Here is a 22681-nt window from a genome sequence, read left to right as displayed (position 1 = left end):
ATTGAAAACTCAAAAAAGTTTCATATCCATTGTTCAAGAATTAAAACAGAAAATCAATATCCCGAATTTAAAAGAAAACCTACAAATTAAACCAAACCCTTTAACTCTATTAAATATGGAATATAATCTAAATTTAACAGAAGAAATACTGAAATCAGAAGTAAACACTGAAATACTAAAACAATTGTCTTCAGAGACAATTAATATTAGATACCCTTCACAAAACTGGCTTCATTTATACATCAACGGATCCTTGATCTCCAGAGAACAAGGTGCCGGTGCAGGTGTTACGTGCTGTCTCTTCTCACTTTATAGATCTCTTGGGTATGGAACAACAAGTTTTGATGGAGAAATCATTGCAATAAGTGAAAGTCTCAGGAATCTTCTATGCCACATCAGTAAATTTAAAAATGCAGTTATATTGTCAGACTCCAAAGCAGCTATTCTATCAATCGTCTCTAAACACACACCTTCATCTCAAACAGCAGAAATAACTAAAATGCTCTCTCAATTAATATCACTCAATAAAAGAATTGTATTCCAATGGATACCATCCCATTGTGGAATACTGGGAAACAAGAATGCGGATGCTTTAGCAAAGAAGGGCAGCACGGCTACTTACAGACCTGTTACTAAATCTACGTATTACTCTGTGGAAAGATTTATTAAATCTACATACTTAGACTTCAACAAACAAAATTTGATAACACAATCCCAAGGGAAAAAATGGAACTCTCTGCATCAAAATCCACAGTTAATTCCCGATTTACCACGAAAATCGTTTGTAGCTGCATTTAGATTGGCAACAGGCCATGATTGTTTGTCCAAACACCTGCATAGAATTGGAATATATCAGTCCCCTAACTGTCCATTGTGCAACTCAAACCAAGAAATGGATTCGGAACACCTCAAAATCTGTGCTTCAGTGGCTGGTCATGATAATATCTTTGAAAAATATTGAAGTGCAAGAGGTCAAATGACTTTATTGTCAAACGCCTGGCATTAGAAAACAACAACATACAAATATACTTAAGTCCACAAATTTAAAGAATAGAACTTTTTTCTGTATAATAATAATAATAATAATAATAATAATAATAATAATAATAATAATAATAATAATAATAATAATAATAATAAAATAAGAAATGTCTAGCCATGCCCACTTTCTTCAGAGAAATTAAAGTAATTGCATAGTGCATGCCTTGGTCTTGACTTCACGCTTCGCCACTGGTTCTCTCGGGCAGTATACATTTGTTCACAAAGATGGTTAGACTGCTGACTCTAGAACAGCCATTTTCAACCAATGTGCTGCGAGAAAATTAAAATAGTAAAGGTTGTCGTAAATTGGAAAAATAAAAGTGAAAAGAGTAGTAAAATGATGATTCCACAAGAGTCAACATTCTGCGAATGTGGGACAAGTCAATATTCAGTAAACACATTTCCTCTAAAACCCTCAAAATTCCCCCCTGAATTATATGAGTGCTACATAGGATTTTAAATTACACTTTTAGTGTGCCAAATGTTGAAAAAGGTTGAATAACTCTGCTCTAGAGCAATGCATTATTGTGTGTAAAGTTATTATAACTACGAATCAGCTAGAGTTCGTGCAGAATTTATTCAGATGTTCTCTGGTCAATTACCTCCTTCCAGAACTACAATTCATGAAATTGTGAACAGGTTTGAATCTATTGGTTCACTGCAAAACAAAAAAAAAAAAAAAAAACTCCCGAAAACGTAAAGAGGACAAATTACACCAAATTGGCACACATCTTGAATGGTCGCCAACAAAGTCACTCCCGAAATTGGCACAAGTTGGGTTTCAATGTCTTCTGCACATAAAGCAACAAAATTGTTAAAACTGAATCCCTATAAGTGTACGTGTGTCCACTGTTTACAACAAGGCAATCCAGTAGCATGAGTGTGTTATTGTGAGTGGTTTTTTTCATCAGTGACTGAAGGTTTAATCGACCCAGAGCTCATGTTCTTTTCAGACAAGGCGTGGTTCCATCTGACTGGTCGTGTAAACAGTCAAAACACTCACTACTGGTGTTCTGAAACTCCACATCATGTACAATAAATCCCTCTTCATGATAGGAAAGTTGGAGTTTGGTGTGCTGTTAGCCCAAGACAAATAATGAGTTCGATTTTTTAAGAGTAGAACACATTTGTCTACTCTTCATTGTTCTTAAATTGAGCATTTCGCTAAACTGGAGAATTCCCACGGTATCTTTGAACCGTGCCATTACGTTTAGCACCAAATTTAAGTAAATACACAATCTTGCCAACATAAGAACATGACGTTTGTGTGTGGAGTCGTTGGAGGGAGAAATTTGTTTCTTTTCTCTCTCTACCTCCTTCATTCTGAACATTACTGAGAGATAGCACCACTGTTAGCTACAAGATATATTTGCGCAAATATATTGAAGTAGATTACGTGACCTATTACATGACTTAGATGAGAGTCTCGAGACAAAACAGTTTTGCTATATTTCTTTTTTTATTAAATGTTAAGCACAGGAACGCCATTTCGTAATTTTATTTAAGAAACAAGCCAAACAAATTATCTTTGCATCAAAAACGGATGCTCCCTGGACCAAATTATCGTACTTTATAATTGTTTGAATGCAACAGAAGCCAGAAGTCTTGCACTTGACTAATGCAGTGAATTATTTAAGAATATAGTCGCGAATTTTACTACCACCATTTCGATTGTGTTTTGTTTGGCATGGCTCGGTACGGCCTGGTGACTAGTGGCCAGCGAGTAACATCGACTATCGACATTGCTCTGCCGTGGGTATTATCCAGTTGTTCCGAGCATTTTAATTATTGACGTTAAATATCGTATATACTGGTAGAACAAACAAAGTCTGTAACATTTCAGTGTCAATCAGAATGTGTTCTCCCAATACAAAGCCTGTTTAGCCGAGGGAGGACGACATTTCCAGCATTTTCTACAATAAGGTATGATTTTATACATGTTTTAAGTAGCGGGGTTAATGTACGAGTGCGGCCAGATGTGACATGTCCAGCTGCCAAGCAGCAAGACAGTGCCAGCAGTCGATACATATAATAGATGCCCTGTAGCATGCATAGCACGCACAATATTTGCTGAACAGCTAGTCCTTTGCTTTTCACATCAACTGAATTCCAATTCACTTGAATTTAAATGAAAATCATATTGGACAGACATTGTTGGAGAATATTCTCTTGGGACATGCTCTACCACAATTCCACAAATTCTCCACTATAACATGACAATGACAAGAGGAAATACAATGTCCAGTCAGCATACTTGAGCTCAAAGTAGAAAAAAAAGTTAATATTATTAAAGGGTGGTTGTGTTTTCTTTAAAGTGATAATCAAATTTACTGTCATCTACCCTTTCCACAATCTCAAAACTTTTTTCGCAAAATAAATATTGTGTTACACAATTTCAATTGTAGCAGATACATATCTAAGAAACTACTTAAAAAAAAATAGCATAGTTGTGATAAGCAGGATGAAAAATATTAAGAAAAAGATTGTAATTTGTGTGAAATTAGGCGTCTTTTATTCCTATATTCCTGTAAAAAAATTTGGACAAAATATACAATACAGCCTTTATAGCAAGTATGGACATATCCAGGATAAAAACCTGAATGTGAAAGTTGTCTCAGTCAAAAAAATTATGGATCCACAATGCTACTGACACTTCAACATACATTTCAACACAAAATGCACTGATTCTGCAAGTCATTAATAAGAGAGGAGTTGATAGCAAGAAATAAAGATATAGCAATTGACTAGAATAAGGTTAATCAATCCAACAATACTGTAATGACAATACTACAACACAATGCAAAAGAACATAACGAAAGAAAGCTATTGTGAAAGAAAGAAAATTATTATAAATGTTGTTAGATGATACATAACATACATAAAATTCTGTGAAACTTTAGTAACAAGTAACTATGAAGTAACTGGAAGTACTTAGAAATGATATGTCATGCATCTGGCATAACAATCTTGTAACTTATCTGTAATATCTTCTGACATTATTATATTATCTTAAATGCTTTGCAAAATTAACAAGTGTTATACTGCAGATAGATTACTACTAAAATTAATAGTCATAAGAACACTGGAGTAACAAATCTGTCAAATGCATAGTGCAACCAAAAAAGTGATAAAAAAATTTAGAAAGATTATTAGAATCAAGCATTATAGATTGCATGAAATATTCACAACTATGTTTACTTTCTTCCATTCTCAGTTCAATCTTCATTATAACAAAACCGATCACAGATATTTTAACTACCTACATTTCATGCAATGTGTCACTGCCCAAAGGCATAATATAATGTAATTTACTCTATCCTAGCATAAGAACTTTGGACAAGATATTCACTGCATAAAATGTCTGTAGATTAGATGTTCTGGAATGAATGAATAAACCCCATTATAATCTTTATATACCTTCATTATATACTAAGATCATAATTATTATTTTAATTTATGCAATTTTCTAATACTTCCATGATAAATGTTATGCTGTTTGATAATTTCCAAAATTTCTCATCAAGTACGGAACTTTTCTGTGTGCAATATGACAGATGAGTAATGAAAATAATAACAGCACAACATTTAACATAAAACTTAAGTAAAGGAGTAATAGCTGCCTGTAATAGGGTTACTGTGGAGTAGGTTGTTCTAAAAGGGTCAAGTCATTCCTGAAACATTTCTGAGGACGAACTAATTAATATAAATGATATAAGGTAAAAGCCTCAGCAGGATGCTGAGAAAAAAAATAATGTTTTTATTATTTATTTGAAAACGTCTGTAAAATGTAACAAGACGGTGACAACTTTACACATTACAGAATAATGTTTTGATGAAGGATAAACTCTGCATATATATATAATATAATTTGCTTTACACAACACAAGTAAAGAAAGAAATACAAAAGAAAAGGGGATCGGAAAGGGGTCACATGGGGAGGAGTTATTATATTCAACCTCTTCTGCTCATGCGGGCATCTCAAAATAATACATTTTCTTATACTGGGCTGCTTCTCGCCAGAATTGTGTCATTGTTATGTCTCCAGACACTAAAATTAATGCTCTTGCAACACTTATAATGAATATTTATCTTTTGTACACACTAAAATCTCTTTTGTAATTAAGAAAAAATCTGATGACACTCTTGAATTCCATACATTCATTCATCCACACTCATTCTTATATATGTTCTCGCTTTTCCACTCTTGTAATTCGGGGTCATTCTCTCGCTGCGAAATTGTACGTAGGAAATATTAACCACTTTTGCACTGCAATCATGGTACATAGCTTGTCTACAACGTTGCTGAAAGAGAGAACTTACACAGGTGGGAGATGAATCCTACTTACAAAGCTACATTAACAGAATTCCTCCATGACTTTATGCTCAGAAAGGAAAGAACAGCCCTTATTGGGCATTTGTCAAAACTTCTTCTGTCATCTACAAAACCAGTATTTGTATGTTTTTATTATGTGAATAGTAAACATCACAACATCTGCACTGTGCTTCAGTTTTTATGGCGCTAATGTCACATACATATATACTTATGTATTCACTTTGTTCTGTACTTGCTGCTCCATCTTGTCAATTTCGGCCCATGATGTCCGAACAGATCGAAACAGCTGGAACAAAGATTAAAACTACAAATGTAGCTAGCAAAAAATGATCTTTATGCTCCTCAACATATCATATTTCATCACGTAACTTTTTATTTCTGAATTTCACAGGATATTAGTATATGAATATAACACTGCAATTTACTTTATTCACACAGTTCAAAGCTCTTCCTACTGACAAGTTGAACAATTTGGATTTGGTAAGTAGAAGGAAGTGGAATAGTTACGTGAGTAAATACAGTGAGTGGAATCTTACTACCAGAAATATTAACAAAGACCTATGCTTACAAAAAATGCCCTATCTAGAATGCACAATGTGGTAGTTTTTTTGGGGTATTTATGCCCTGTTACAGATTATATTGAAATTAAGGCATTTCCTGGAATAACAACCTAACTTACATTATGCTGTTTTACCGTTTTCATCATATACTGAATCCTTAATACACATCTCCCTCCTGACAAAATATTATTTCCTTCCAACAAACACCGAGCTCTCCACAAAGCCGTTGTCCCAGTCTATAAAATATTTGATGCTCTGTACCTCAATCAAAATTTTGTAATTAACTTCTTGTTCCAGAGAACACCTCAAATCGTCTTCTGTTTCGCAATTAAATGTGTTCATCTGCACACAGAATCATTTTACAATGGAATGTCGTAGCAAAGTTCCTGTTTTCGTCGTTTTCCCGCCTTTTTCGTATGCATTTTTGGTCCTGGAAATTGTTCTGTACAGATAACACTATTTTTTTTTTCCTGGCTCCATCATTCCTCAAACTGTCATTTTATTGCATCGATCATTGAAAAATCACAGTCCCAATGCAATATTTTCCTGCATGGATGGTTTTCTTTTACTTTGAAAGAATGAACTCTGCTCTCCTTATTATCTTTGGACTAAGATGATGCAGAAGAAGATTGTGAACCTGAGATTGCCGAACTTCATGGAGAAACACTTGACGCAAAATGTATTATGCTGCCATGATACATAACATGATTTATCATCTTATTGCAGCATGCAAACTCTCCACGTGCATTTGGTATAGTCTGTTAATACGAAAAGTAGTTGCTATGAAGAGAGGCATTGGATTCTATAAAGAAATGCATTTTTATAGTACCTTATTGATGATTAGTCCGAATTTTCCATACAAGAACGACGTTAAGGTAAATAAACAATATCATTATGAAATGTATTATGCAGTTTTACCTAACATGATTTGTCATCTTAAGGTCGGGTGCACACAGAATCAGATGCGGTGTGATGCAACATTTTGTCTGTTGGTACTTGTATACCATTTATTTCTTATGATGGGTGCACGCAGAATCAGACACGACAAGACACTCATGAGGAGACAACACTGAATGACTGCTTGAATTTGGTTGCGAGCAGACGGTCTGATGCCTGCAGTGTATGCACGTGCACAAGTAACCATGTCAATGATTGCATGCTTCCACTGTCTAAAGATACTATGTTGCATAGTGCACATTATTCAGAATGGAGCTCAATGTAGATAAATTAGTTATTTTAGTACAGGAAAGACCTGTTCTGTACAATCTCACGTTGAAACAATATCACGACAATAATGTTGTTTCTAAAAATATGCGAGAAATTTCAAATGAGATGAAAGCACCAGGTGAGTGATATGTTAAAATAACAGTCATTACTGATTAATATATTTTTCATTATTATGGCTCGTGAAATAGTCATATATATACAAAATGACGTTTGTACACTACATTAGTAGTATTTAGTTTTAAGACACTTTCAATTATATAGATTTTTAAGTGTATTAGGCATCCTTAGGAAATAATAAATAAATTTAGTCTGCTAGATCCCGTAAGGGCAAGGGCCTCCTGATTAACAGGGCTTGGCTCAGAGACTTCACTCGTTAGGTGAGCTGGTCCTAAGGAGTGAAGGAAATAATAACTGAATACAATAGATAGTCCTCATTCACTGATGCCATTTTCTAGTCTAATGTCGTTTTCCAAACCCATACAGCCAGTAGATCAGTTGTTGCGAGCAGACAGTGTTAAGCTGTCATGAAGTGTTGTGAGACACACATAGCGAACAAACAACGAACGAATGATGAAGCAAAACATTGTTTGTTTGCTGTTCAAAGCAACGTATAAATGGTCAGAGAACATTTGCGTTTGGTGATTATTTGCAATAATAGCAGACAAAGATATAATTGAGGAGCTCCGAAACAAAACCCGTTAAGTCCACCTCCAATCAAAATTGAGTTTGAAATGGATTCATACTGTATGGAATGTCCTACATCGATCTACAGTCTCTATTCTGTTCTAACTCCGTTGCATCCCTGTTAAAACTGCGGTCGAAATCGAGCGTTTGTTTCATAATCCATTCAGTCCACCGCTCCAGTCGGAACAAACCCCGTTAAGTCAACAGTCTCAGACTTCTGTTTATTCTGCAGCCACATAATATTAATAATTTTATTAGTTCATTGTTGCAGCTGCATCTGCTGCTGGAGGCATATCAATGTTACTGTAATGGCATCTTTGTTGGTGTATAAATTACACATTTTTAATAAATTAAGCAGGCGAATAAAATTGTATTAGTAGAAAATAAGTCAGTCTCACACTAGTGTTCTAGTAGTAGGTGCCATGGAGGGAAGTGTGTCTGTCTTAGAGGGATCTCTAAGGTCCAGAAAGAGGAAATTTATAATGGAGACAATGTAAAAAACAGAATATGAAGCCAGGTACAATATTTAATATTAAACCTCTACTGTAAATTAAGTGAAAATAATGTGGTCCTGAGTTAAATTGTTCGTAAAAATGTCATGGATGTAGGACTCCACAATTTTATTCTACTGTAGATATTATAATGATAAGGATCATGGTCTCATGGAATTTGAACCTCCCGGTAATCACAAGGAAGGGCGCTTCAAATGCTGTTCGATCTCTGTATATAGTTTTATAAAGCCAAGAAAAAGGGTTTATGCACATCACAACAAAGTGAAATAAGACAGGCTTCTTGCTTCATTGATGTCTGTTTAATCCACGAAGAGGCGACGTCAACGAAAACACGATTTCGGAAAATTGAAGTCTTGTTGTAAAATATATAGTAAGAGGGTTAGTCATCATGTTCATGATAGCGTACATAATAATTTATGCATTTGTAAGTGTCTCAAAAATATTATTTCCGACCTGAGTAGCACACTGGTAGCGTACTCGCCAATAAACTCAAAGGTTGCGTGGTCAAACCCGGCCCAGGTGGTGGATTTTAAGTTTATAAAATTCACAGCACATCAAAGATATTACCCCAAAGATACTCAATTCAATATTACACTTGGTTATGTCACGATATAACCAAGTTGTTAGAGCGACTATAATAAGATTAAAAAAATTTATTATTTTTCTATTATTATTATTATTATTATTATTATTATTATTATTATTATTATTATTATAATAGTCAAGAGGTACCAATAATGAGGAGATTCCAATCTGTTCATTCTTTCGTGCTCTCTTCGGTATCGGTCAATGTCGACTGGACACTATATCATCTAATACAGTGGCTGGAAGGCCCACTAAGGAAATATGGGGTGACGATTGTAGGTCAAAACGGTCTCAAAAGAGAGATGATCTGTTATTACATTTATATCAAGCTTGAAAGCATGCGAAAGCCACTACTCTCTCGGAAAAAGTAAGAGATTGTAACTACACAAAATTTATAATTTCAGTGTCAGACTCTTTGAAAGTGAAATGGTGGTTCTTTTACATCTTTTCCACTGAATTCATCTTGGGGTTTGGTACACCTTCTACCGACATGTAGCTATTGTGCAAGAATGCATCATGAAGTGTAATCCTCTGTCAGCGGTAAGAAAAAGGAAGAAACTCGTGCTGCACTCATCGTCCACAAAATCAGAGCAAAGAAATTCTACAAAATGTTGAAAAAAACTCCAAAAAATTCTGACCCACTTTCGATTTACAAGAGGTTCAGCCGTGGCCGAAAGGCTTTTATGTTAGACATACTGTATTAGATTCTACGTATTCTGTATTACAGATGTTGAGAACAAATTCCCTAACTTTTATTGCTGAACTGAAAATCAGGCAAGCCGAGGAGTAAAAGAAGTAGCTTCAGCTGTTACAGATTTTCTTAGCAGACAGAATTTTGATGAAGCTGTCTTCATTAAAAGGCTAGTTCCAGACAGGTGTGGAGGCCAAAATCGAAATTCCATTCTTGTACATGCTCTCTAGTGGTAGCTTCTGCAAAAATCACCGCAATCTGTGAAAGACATACATATGTAGGCCTATGATTTTTCCTGGTCGAGGCCATTCATATCCTCCCAACAGATAGGGCGTTTGACATAATAGAAAAAGCAATGCGAAGGCACTCTGAAATATTTATGCCTAAAGACTACCACAATTTCTGTCGTAATGTGGACAAAGTTTCCGTTCTGGGGATAGATTAGAAAGTTCAAGATTTCAATGCATTTACCTCCAAAGTTCATAAGCTGGAAGGGATCAGTACTATGAAAGTGATACATTTGATGAAGAAAATAAAGGCAGGTAAAACGAATGTAAATGTAACAATGAATGTGTCATATTGACTTAATCATCATAAACGTTCGAAATCATTGTTAGAGAGAGGCTGTCATGTGAAAGATATAACTCAGCCCTTGAACATGCCAGTTTGCCCAGGTAATGTGAAAACTACAAAGAAGGCTGATGTGGACTGTTTGTTGAAACAAAGATCTGGAGATGAGTGGAGGAACATGCCAAAACTACAGTTTTAAGCAAACATTGTTGATTATAAGAAAAATGATACGGAATGAAGAGGAAAATGAAAGATGTGATTGTCTTGATAAGGAAGAAGGTTTTGGAATGATATAGCATTTTCTTTTGTGTTCTGATTTGCTTGTGAACATGACTAAAGCATATGGAACAAAACCAGTTAAGTCCATCCGAAATTTCTTTTTAAGTTGCCATTATTCCTAATTTAAATGCAACTGATTTTCAGCGCTAGTCATTTTGTTATCAAGAAAGAGTCCTTTTTAAAACAGTGGTTTCTTTTAATTTTTTTATGCACAAGTTAAGCGGTAGAAGTTTTTCGTCTTTTCTGAAAATTTATGATTTGTGGACTTAACGGGTTTTGTTTCGGAGCTCCTCAATTACAGCAAGTGTAACCGTTGTTATTATTATAGGCAGCTTAACAAAAAAATAAATAAAAGGCGATGGTGGCAGAAGCCACTCTACAAAAGCCGCAATCGATATAGAGGTACTGACTTGCTCATGTCGAATTGAATCAGGACAGTTCCACAATTCTGTCGCATTTCAGAAACTGACTTCGAAATATTACCGTGCAAAATAGGGCCATAAAATTTCCTGGTCCCTATATACATCAATAAGTTTGATAACAGCTTCTTCAGCCCACTATCCTGTTGGTGAAATTAAATTAACCACTGCGTTCTGCTACAAACTGCAAACAATTGGCAAATCCCGTCCACAATGAATACCAACTTTCTTTGATGTACTGACAAGTGATGGATCACTACCGAAGGCAAACCAAACTAACGGTTTGCCTTTACTGCTTTGTCCACACGTTCCAATTTCAATCAGCAAATCCATTTGTTTGTCATTCATTCGTTGTTCATTCACTACATGTGTATGCACCTTAAAGCAAAACATCGCATCGCGAAGAGACACACTGGCACTGAACCGCATCTGATTCTGTATGCACCCGGCCTAATTCTGCAGCTTGCGTAGAGTTAGCTGTGCTACATTGCCTTGCTAAAGCAGAAGGTCATATCTGCATAACTTGTGTTATAAAGGTATATGTGTATGTATTTATCTAAAGTACAGACATTTTTTGTAAATACGTTAAATTTAAGTGGATAACTCGATTTATTGCAGTAAACAACTTTCTTGCTTAGTAATATGATACAAAACGTTTCCTTCAAGCACATATACCCTTAACTCACGAACAAAATTTTTGCAGATACAACCTTTTGCTAAGAGGAAGACAGAAAATAGGAAAGGCTGGAGGAAAGAATGGAGAATGCTGGGTTTGCCTATGGGCAGAACACTTATATATATATGTAACCTTTTGCTTTAGCAGGGCAAAGAACAAGACACGTCTTGGCATTGTCCTCATGCAATGTAGTAGGACGTATAGGCCTAAGTTGTAGAATGCAACAGTATGGGCTAGTGGAAGCCTCCTATAGTAGTATTAATTTTACGAGAACGGATTTGTAGTAACACATATCTGCATTCTGAACTTATCAAGAATCATGATTTTAACATACTTCATTTCTGTCTATATTATCAGGAATGATCAACTTCTTGTAAGGAATTGTGAACTGATTTCTATTACACTGGTGCATACATAATCACTAGCCAATAACCTCAATAAGAGAACACACATGACTTGGTACGATGTGGGAGGTGTAAAACTCCACCCTTTTGTTTACCTCAGGATCATTCTTTATCTGAAATTCACTATAGAACTCAGGTGTAATATGTGTAATATGTGCACGAAACCAAAGTCAATCACCGACTTTTTCTGTAAGAAATAGCGTACACAGTGCTCTAATAAAGTGCATTCAGTGTAATCAATAATCATTCAGTTGTTCATTTTATACCACATTTAAGCAGACAATAGATTTCTTCTACTGCAAGCTTGTAACTTTAATAGATATTGTGAACAATCGATATCTTTCGATAATGTATTGCAATCGATCTATATATAGGATGATTCACGAAATGAAGCATTTTCCTGAAGTGGTTTGGAACATATCTTTTCTAATAAATTAATATTTGAGGAGAAAAATTCGCTCCGGCGCCAGGGATCGAACCCGGGTCCTTGGTTCTATGTACCAAGAGCTCTGACCACTGAGCTACGCCGAATTCAATCCACAGCACCGGACTGAACTCTCCTCCTACAGTGTTTCCCTTTTGCAGCCTGACTCCAAGTTGGGCATATACGTTGACGTTTATATTTCAAGTCGACTGCCAATATACAAGGAGCGCACTCAGCTGAGTGACTAATGGCCGGGATTCCGCAGTAAAGTGCACAGCAATCTGTACAGAATCATGCACTGCGCTTACTTTGCAATGCATCGAGAATCATTTGTCACATGTTCAGTTGATGGTCATACATTGTGGAGTTCTCAGCTCGTTAGTTGTCTCAAGATGTCGTATAAATTTACAACACAGGACTATGCTGATTTGGTATTTATTTCAGGTGTGTGTGAGAGAAATGCCAAATATCACTGCTGTTATCCTAATTGTAGGATTCCGAATCCTAAGACTATTAGTGGAACATGTAACACACTAAGGCAAACTGGATCTCTCCAAAATTTGTATCCAGTATGAAAGACGTTTTACAGCTGCAGCCCATAGTGTTCACTGATGAGTCACAATTCACATGGGATAGCATAATAACTTACATAAATGGGCAGATATTAACTGCAAAGTCACGGAGAAAACCAATTTTCAACATCGATTTAGTGTAAATGTTATGGTGTGATGTTCTGTATGATCAGCTGACAGGACCATTCATTTTACTCAGAAACTTAAATGGTGACACGTATCTACACTTTCTACAAACCGAATTGCCACAGTTACTATACAATGTTCATCTTGCAACAAGACTTCATACACACTTTCAACTTGATGGGGTGCCGATCATTTCACCCTCACCATGAGAGATCATCTAAGCCAGTATTTTCCAAACAGTTCAATTGGTTGCAGAGGTCCTATCCCTGGCCAGCCAGATCCCCAGATTTGACACCTCTTGATTATTGCTTATGGGGGTGAATGACGGATTTTGTGTACCAGATTAAGGTAAACATACGTGAAGAATTAATTATGCACATTATGGATGCAGCAGCGATCAGGAACAGCCCTGATAAATTAAGGAATGCGACACGACCAATTCATAAGCATGCAACCAAGTGTGCGAAAGTAGGAGCAGACACATTTGAAAATCTCTTGTAAAACTAAGAGTTGATGAGCAGAATGAAGTTTGCAACAAGTAGGCAGTTACATGAGTCGGACTGTATCCATTGTTTTCTGTTTTCTGTAGTGTTATTATTAAATGGTGCCTCTAATATCATCATCATCATCATCATCATCATCATCATCATCATCAACCTCCTCCTCGTCGTCGTCGTCGTCGTCGTCGTCGTCATCATCATCATCATCATCATCGTCGTCATCATCATCATCATCATCATCATCATTTAAACAAGCATAAGATCCAAGGCCTGTTACGGTCTCAGTGAGTCATTTCTCGGTCCACCATTATGGCCTAAAGATCTCTTCCCTTTGAGGATGGTATTAAAGCATGGCTTTTGGAAGTTTATTCCGATTCATTCGTTGGACATGGTTTTTCCACTGCAGCCGGTAGCTACTTGTTTACAAATTGTGAGACTGGTTGTAAATGTAATTTAAAATTTTGAATAACCTGTAATGACTTAACTCAGACCCTATTTCTTTATTTATAATTTTTTACTCCATTTGATCTCAGGAATGTCCTCCCTAAGTGGTGGTAAAACTCGTGAGTCACACTGCATATAATATACTATGTAAGGGAGAAATGCCTACATAATGCATTTAATTTTTTTAACACCAATAATCTTAAATGAGGTGAAATTGTAATAGACATGTCTCATAATATTTCATTCTTGTTTGCATTTTAAGTTATGCTCTATCCCACCTTTGCTTCATTTTGGTGTGTGTGGGTGCGCATGCGTGCGTGTTCGTGTAGGCTATATACACATCAAAATGAAGCAAAGACAGCGCAGAGAGTAACTTAGAATGCAAACAAGAATTAAATATTACAAGGCATGTCTATTACTATTTTACATTATTTAAGAGAATTACCATTACAAATTAAATGCATTATGTGGGCATTTCTTCCTAAAATTTTGTAAAGAACATTGGAATGGTCTATAATGCTGGGATGCCTATTATACGCGTAAATATGGTAGTTTTTAATGGTTTCCTGGTATTATCATTTTCCTTTATTTATCGTTTTTGTTCTCCATTCCCCTAAAAAATGATGAATCTAGGTTTAACTGTGATAATGTTATTACTGGTCAAACTGGTAACTGCTGTAACTGTTTCTTTTATTTACCTTATCAATATATCGGTATTAACTGAATAATATTGGAAATAGGCTAAAACTTCTAACTCTCTTATTAAAGGGCACAGTTTGACAATTTTCATTTGAAAATTTTACACAGATATTTGTATTCTACAGAGCTTACTAACCTGATTGAGCCAGGCTTCATCAGCCAACAGCTCATTGAGTATGATGGTAGTGTCCTTGTAAGGATCACTGGAACGCTTCTCCGCTACCCGCTTGGCACATTCTATGTACATTAGGTATTTTTGATGAGCTACCTTATTGTAGAGCTCTACTCTTCCCACACATACACTACACAGCAAGAAGTCCTGAAATCACATCAAACAATAACATTAACATACGGCTATTTAATAAAAGGGAGCATCAGGAAGTGTTTGAACAAAAAAACTTTTCCATATACAGTAAAACCTCGATAAGATGTGCTCACTTATTACGCTATCCCATGTAATACACTTTTTTTGTCCGATCCCTGCACATTTCATATATAACGCTTTTATAAAATACCCCATTTGTTGTGCTCCAGTCCCGCATAATACGCTATTTTTGTAGAATATTTTCTATGTAATTTTCAGCAATGTACTGTAACAGAAATGAAACATTTTGGCCATTGAATTCAGTGGTGCTATTAACCTGAAAAGTACTGGCATTCGATCCTTTACCTGCGCACTTAACCTTCATACTATACAATACCCCATTCTCCTGTTACGCTCTCTTATTCGACTCTTTACCTGCACGCTTAAAGCCTATATACAAACAACATTCTTCACTCGGCCATAATAAAATTCTGGAAATATTTTTCTGATCAGTTTGTTGTCCTTTAGTGTATTGAAGTGTCAGTGAGTGTGATTACAATGAGTGTTAAATGGAAAGCGCTTTCTGTGTCGGAAAAATTGGAAATCTTACGAAAGTACGATGAAAACAGTACTCAGAAACAACTCTCTGATTCATTAAGAATCCCATCATCGACATTAAGGACGATAATAAAACAACAACAAATATTACACTCAAACCGAAGGTCTACCCATGGGATCACCCATTTCCAGCATACTAGCAGAAATATTCTTACTCCACATAGAACAGACATACATACTAAACAAAGACAACAACAAACACGCAAACAACATCATATATTGGCACAGAAACGTAGATGACATACTAATACTATACAAAGGAAATGAAAGACAGATCCAAAACCTGTATCAACACATAAACAAAATACACCCAAAGTTACACTACACATTAGAAATTGAAAACAACAAATCCATCAATTTTCTAGACATCACAATAACAAAAGTAGACAACAAACACACATTCAAAGTACACAGAAAACCCACAACAACAACAACACACATACACAACACATCATCACCCAACACAATATAAACAAGCTGCATTCCGAACAATGGTACACAGACTACTCAACATACCAATGAACCAACAGGATTACAACGAAGAGCTAAACACAATCAAATACACAGCACAAGAAAACGGATACAACCCTAACATAATAGACAACATAATACGTAAGACAAAACATAATCACAAAAAGCATAAGAATACAACACTAGCACAAGAACACAAAAAATACATCACATTAACATACGAAAACAAAAACACACACAAGATTGCAACCTCGTTCAAGAAATTAAATTACAACATCGTATACAGAACAAATAACATCTACAAAAACATCTCAACACACAAACAAACAAATACAACCACACAGGTGTATACAAACTCAAATGCAACACCTGCAACAACTTCTACATAGGACAGACAGGCAGATCATTTTAAACACGTTACAAAGAACACATCACAGCCATAACAAAATTACAAAACACCTCCACATATGCAGAACACATCACAAATGCTAACCACACCTACAGAGACATCAACACAGACATGGAAATACTACACATCCAACCAAAAAGCCAGCAACTAAACACACTAGAACAATATGAAACATACAGACACACAAAAACACACCCCAATGAAATTCTTAACACACAACTCAATTTCAGAACACACACAATCTTTGACTCCACATTACACCACACAAACACACCCTCACAGGAAACAAAACAAGAGGCACCAAGACCAACAACGACCAGTTCTGAGGATGACCCATAATAGGTCGAAACATGTAAACCAGGTACGATAGAATTTAACACAAGAAAGTCATATAATACATATTCCGAAATAAAAAATCGCGACTCAATCACTGCAGCTGCGATGTCGGGAGGATGTAAGCGCAGGAAAGTGAAGAGGACTTGGAGAACATGCACATGGCAAACAACTAAAATTACTTTTTTTTTTTTTTTGAAAGAATTAAGTACAGTACATATTGTAAATGTCTTTGACATATAGTACAGTAATTACATAATGGAGTAATACTGTATTACCTTTTATGAATCATATATTTCAATAAAGAAAAATGTTAATAGATACTGTATATACATCAAAATTAGTATACCCGTCTAATATGCAGTCCCAATTAATACGCGATTTACACTCAGTCCCTTGAACAGTGTCTTATCGGGGTTTTACTGTAATATATTGTATACATTTGCAAGAATTAAAATAAATACTTTGCCTCAAATTTACATCGTAAGTTAAAGTTCATTACAGATTAGCTCTACTAATACAGCAAATGGCTTGATACTCGATTGCTGTATATTTAATCATGGGCTGAGATAAGGAATTTTTTTCTTTGCTGGAAAAGAAGGCTCTGAAACTGCTAAGCTTCTTATTAGAGAGTACTGGAGTATTTTCTCACGGCAAAAGTTGCATTTCTTCTAATGTACAAGAGATATCTCCACCATAGTGTGTTCAAAAGTTCGTAATAAGTGCAGAGGAAATAAAAGTTAATTAACTAACTCACCTTCTGATTGGCTACCTTGGGGTCTGGTTGACACCCCTCCAGAGTAGTGGCATTGTAAGGTTGACCGTACATCTGGACTCTCACAGAAACTTGCGACTTATCACAAGCAGCACACAGTTTTTCCTGCTTTTCATCCGCAGGAAGATCAGAAATAACGTTGAAACAAGGCCATGTTCCAACACTAGTCTGAAGTCCAGACTTCCACTGCGCTACTCCAAGTAATCTTCGCTTACGTTCCTCAGTTACATCATCCACTGTCTTCACATTTGACAAGAAATAGTCATCTGGTGATAACAAAAAACAAGAGCATATTAAACTCTTAATATGTCACATTTCAAAGAGAACACTAGATAAGCATTAAGTTTACTAAAAGTTGAAATGAATCCAAACAATTCTCGCAATGGGCCAAGACAGGTCAATACACGATAATGAAACTTCATTTTGCTTATGAATGCAATACTGGCACTTTTCTTTCATGAAAATATACTTAAACCAGATAAGGCTGATGTCCTATACACAGGACATTTTATTTTCTTAACTTTGTTCTATAAAATTTTCACAGTTGGCAACCATGATACCATAATCCTCAGGTCTTATAAAGTGGTTCAAATTTCCGTTCTTAAATTCAGTCTGTCATACTTATTGTTGTGAACATATATTATGTGTGAGTCATGACTGTTAAGCAGAATGTGTTATTCTTGAAGTCAGTACAATATCACATACTGTACGTGTAATGCTTTTGATATTGATTAGGGCATAATCTATTATGTACTTTATATATAATAATGCATAATTAAATACAATTTATAATTTAGAGTTATGTCGACTGATCAAATTGATTAATTTTAAAATCTGATTAATCAATCAAATGTATTTTAATCAATTAATCGAACCAATTAAAATTATCGTGTGACAAAGGAAACATAACTACTTTGTGAAGTCTATTTAGCACAAAATCTGTGTATCATTTGGTGCAGTAAACTCTTAAGCTATCACTGACAGAACATTAGTGTAAACTGATGTTCTTGTCTTTTTGCTTTAGAAAGCTAAACACAATACTGTACATTACGGTTGCCAGGTTTTTGTCAGAAAAAAAAAAGGATTTTTACGACATATCCTAAGAATAAAATTTAAAATCTCACTGATTAACAGTGTCACTTATTGCCAAATGCACACTGTTTGCATATGCAAAGTAGAGTAGTAAGAGGGATCATTACCGTATTATAAAAATTCACAACACTTTATTATTGAACATTGATATTTTTAAATTACTAGTACTTACAAGACATTTACTATTTCTCATATTTTTCTTCTGACTTGGCAGCTCTTAACAATTTAGCATCCTGTTTGGCAAATTGGTAGAACTCCTTACACGTTAAAGAAAAATTTTGTGAAATTAGGTTCTGCTTTTATCAGTTCTGGTTGGCACTTATTCCTAACATCTATCTATCCATTTAATCTTCGTAATTGAAAAAAAAACTCTTACTACATCGCATTTGAGTCTGGAATGCTTTGTAAAATTCTATTACTTTATTTATGTTGGGAACACTTTCCTTTGAAACTTTGGAATAAAAATATAGCCACTTTCCAATATCACTACTTTGAAAATCAATACACTCTAATAAACACTCCTACTTTCACAAAATTCCTCGTACAGTTCACCAAGGTTCACAGCTTCTTGCAAATTCAACACATCAACAGCCTTTTCAAAGGTAGAATTCTCCAGTTCTCTACTCAAAGAAAAGCTATGTAACTTTGAATACGGATTATTTTCTGTGAAGTTATAGCATTTTTCAAGTTAACACAAAATATTAGTATAAAAATCACAATGTTCACCTATAATTTTATTCTGTTTTGGTTGAGGCAGAGATCTCAAAAGTTGTCTAGTAGCATTTTCAAAATAGTTACCTTTGCTCAATTTTGTTCTTTAAGGATGTCATGCATTTACAGGACTTGAACACACTCAATTCATTTTTTTCTAGAGCTTTGGTGGCAATGTCAAGCTGCTCTCCCACAGAAATAAGTTGAAAACACTGTTAAAATAAGGCAACACATTCTACATAAGTATATGTAACTACAATTTCCTGCGAAAAACAAAATAAAATCCTGATATATTGTGAATGTTAGAAAAACATAAGAAATCGTCTCATGGGGAAAAGAAAAATATAATCTGTAAAATGTAAGGGAAAAACGTAAAGCTTACGGGAAAATCGTAAGACCTGGCAACCCTACTGTACATACAGCTACGCATAAATCCTTCCTTAATTGCTTTTTCCTTTCAAATGCGGCTTAGGTGACCATTTACTTGCACAAAGTATGGAAAGGACGTACTGGATATTGTATTTTATTTACGAACAGATTTTCCTTTGTCCAAATAACCACCCAAAGGTAGCTGGAAGTTTGCAATTGGAAGAGGGTTAATCATCTGATTAATGGTATTTCTTGGAATTGAATACTTTTGTGTCGTCCACATGTAACTGACTTCGTCCATTAGTTGTTCATGAAACTGTGAAAGCTCAGCTTTCAGGAGCTCTACATTACCAGTTCACTTTCAAAGATTTTGTGTGATTTCTGGTTATTCAAAGGTCAGTGTATTTAGTGTTGTATATTTGTGAACTTTAGTTAAAAATTTCAGAACACACACACTCTTTGACTCCATATTATACTACACAAACATACCCCCACAAGAAACAAAATAAAAGGCGCCAAGACCGGCAACAACCAGTTCTGATGATGGCCAATAGCAGGCAGAAACATGTTAACAAGGTAACATAAAATTTAACATATGAAAGACATATAATACGTTTTCCAAAGAGATATAGTGTTAAAAGTTGTGTAATCAAGATGTATAAAAATATGCGTATGAACCACTGCGTGAAAAACTTATTGGAAGTTTCGGATTTGAATTAAACAATGTGAAAAGGTGACGAACAGAAAAACAGTGTTTTGTAAAATCGTTCAGTTACAATCTCCAATATCATCTTAAACATATTCATTCTTTCCAAGGTGGATCTATATCTACTAACGTTGCTATTCCCAGTTCATCTTCTCAATCAACATTGGAGCACCTAATAAAATAGTGCAGTATACATCAATAAAATTTAAAATGTTTGTAAACACGTGTGTTCTCCTTCATAGCATATGGAATTATTATAAAATGATATCAGGTGTTTTTTTTTTTCAAACTTACACTGTTCAAAATAGATTAAAATTCGTTTAACTGGTTGGTTAATAGATTCAATGCACCTAGTTAACTGATCAACATTTTTAGCCAATCCCCAGCTCTACTAATTACATGTAGTATGTCAGCCATAAAGGACAACATTTTGTGAGGTTGATAGTATTCATTTTATTATAGGGGATTTTCAATAAATTAAGCCTTATAAATTATTCAGGACGACCAAGTTACTATATGTAAGTGTAATGAACTAATGACATTTCCATCACCATTTTACCACCAATAAATGCGTGGGGCAAGGTTACTGATGAGGATTCTGGTGATGAAAATAACCCTACAATTGATGATATCCCTGGTAGTCAGTTGCAAGCTGAGACGGAAATAACACTCAACACACAAGAAGAGGGAATGGATCATAATATGATTATAGTGACAAGTCATAATAATGATGATGAACATACTATAGCAAAGGTGATTGTGGAAATGGCAGTAGAAACACTAATAATGCAGAAACTGATACACAGATAAGTAGAAAAAATGATTTCTACTGGGAAGAAGATAACATACAGCAGGGAAATAGTGATTTTTCTTCCCACTAAATTTGAGGGCACAACGAACTTTTCTCTATCGCAATGACTTTTTTAATTCTTTGATATTATTGACATCCTGGTTACATTCACTAACCAATATGCAGCAAAGAAGAATTTCATTGGTGATGTTACCAATACTTACTTAATTCTGTGGCGCTTCAAACCAAAGAAGGTTTTAGGCCTCAAGCTTCTTCCATTCTACTCTATCCTGTGCTCTCTCTTCGTTTCCTCCTGCATGGTTCAGGTCAGAAGGACTTGGTTTCTCCATCTGAATATGGGTCTTCCCTGTGATCTATGTCCACTAGGGTTTCCCTGCCAAGCTGTTTTTAATAGGGAGGTGTCTTCTCTTCTCAACATGTGTCCTAGCCACCAGAATCTTTTGCTTTTGACTATTGCTATTATGTCTGGTTCAGGAAATAAGGATATATTACCAATAATGAAATGAAAATATTTATCTCAATATTGTTACTTAGTGAATACATGGATCTATCTAGTTACCAATGTATGGAGAAAACAGCTTGGATACCCATAACTCCCTAGTTGCGAATGCAATGTTTCGTAATAGATTCAAATTTATAATGACCAATTTCCACACATGTAATATTGATGAAATAAATGCAGACGATAAATCTGCTATATGACTGATCGCTTAGTTTGGAATCATTTTATGGGAATCAACTATATAAGAGAAGACTTTTTGCGAAGTTCTATTAACCGTTTGAACAGGAATACAAATCGTACTAAAAGACTTATCGTTCAGATGCTTTAATCATTTCTACAAAAACCTAGTCCATCTGAGATAAAGCTAGTCACTTAGATCTTTTAATAATTCTTGTAAAAACTCAAACTATATCAAACAAAACTCTCACTAAATTGACTACATCACTTCTACAGAAACGCTAGGCTGTTAATTGATCATCTGAACAAATGCTTCCAGGAATATGTTCCTCAAAACGAAAATCATTCTGTAGATGAAGTCACATTACCTTATTTTGGGAAACACGGATGCAAACACGGGGAAAGCCTATGAGGTATGTATATAAAATATGGATGGATCCATACAAAGAAGTGCTAGTGTGATTCTTCAGATATATTGACAAACTTGGGTGCATTATTATACAACTTATTCTATGATAACTTTTTCACTTCAGTTATCACTACTTTCAGTGTTACAGAGGAGGAAGAGCAAAGATAAAAAACAATCAGAGAAATGCGTACATTAAAGTGTCTTTTGCAGGAATCAAATAAAATGAAGAATACAGCACATGGAACATA

The 22681-nt window shown here is 35.1% G+C and overlaps 1 protein-coding gene across 5 annotated transcripts in view; it reads right to left on the bottom strand.

Annotated features, from left to right (window-relative positions):
- Positions 1 to 4753: 4753 nt before the first annotated feature.
- Positions 4754 to 22681, bottom strand: part of LOC138696542 (streptococcal hemagglutinin-like) — a 90619-nt gene continuing 72691 nt past the window's right edge. For 4 of the 5 annotated variants that reach the window (XM_069821636.1, XM_069821638.1, XM_069821637.1 and 1 more), the window contains 3 exons: positions 17639 to 17922; positions 14883 to 15065; positions 4754 to 5660 (listed from right to left, as the gene is read on the bottom strand). In XM_069821636.1, coding sequence (XP_069677737.1) covers positions 5583 to 5660; positions 14883 to 15065; positions 17639 to 17922 — 545 coding nt within the window. In that variant the 3' untranslated portion in view covers positions 4754 to 5582. Of the gene's footprint in view, positions 5661 to 14882; positions 15066 to 17638; positions 17923 to 21548; positions 21811 to 22681 lie in introns of those variants that run through there. The other variant, XR_011331413.1, reaches the window with a different exon arrangement.

Source organism: Periplaneta americana, chromosome 3, assembly GCF_040183065.1.
Source record: "Periplaneta americana isolate PAMFEO1 chromosome 3, P.americana_PAMFEO1_priV1, whole genome shotgun sequence".
In the NCBI taxonomy this organism is placed as follows: domain Eukaryota; kingdom Metazoa; phylum Arthropoda; class Insecta; order Blattodea; family Blattidae; genus Periplaneta; species Periplaneta americana.
The sequence above is the reverse complement of the archived record's forward strand: the minus strand, read 5'-3'. Positions and strand labels throughout refer to the sequence as shown.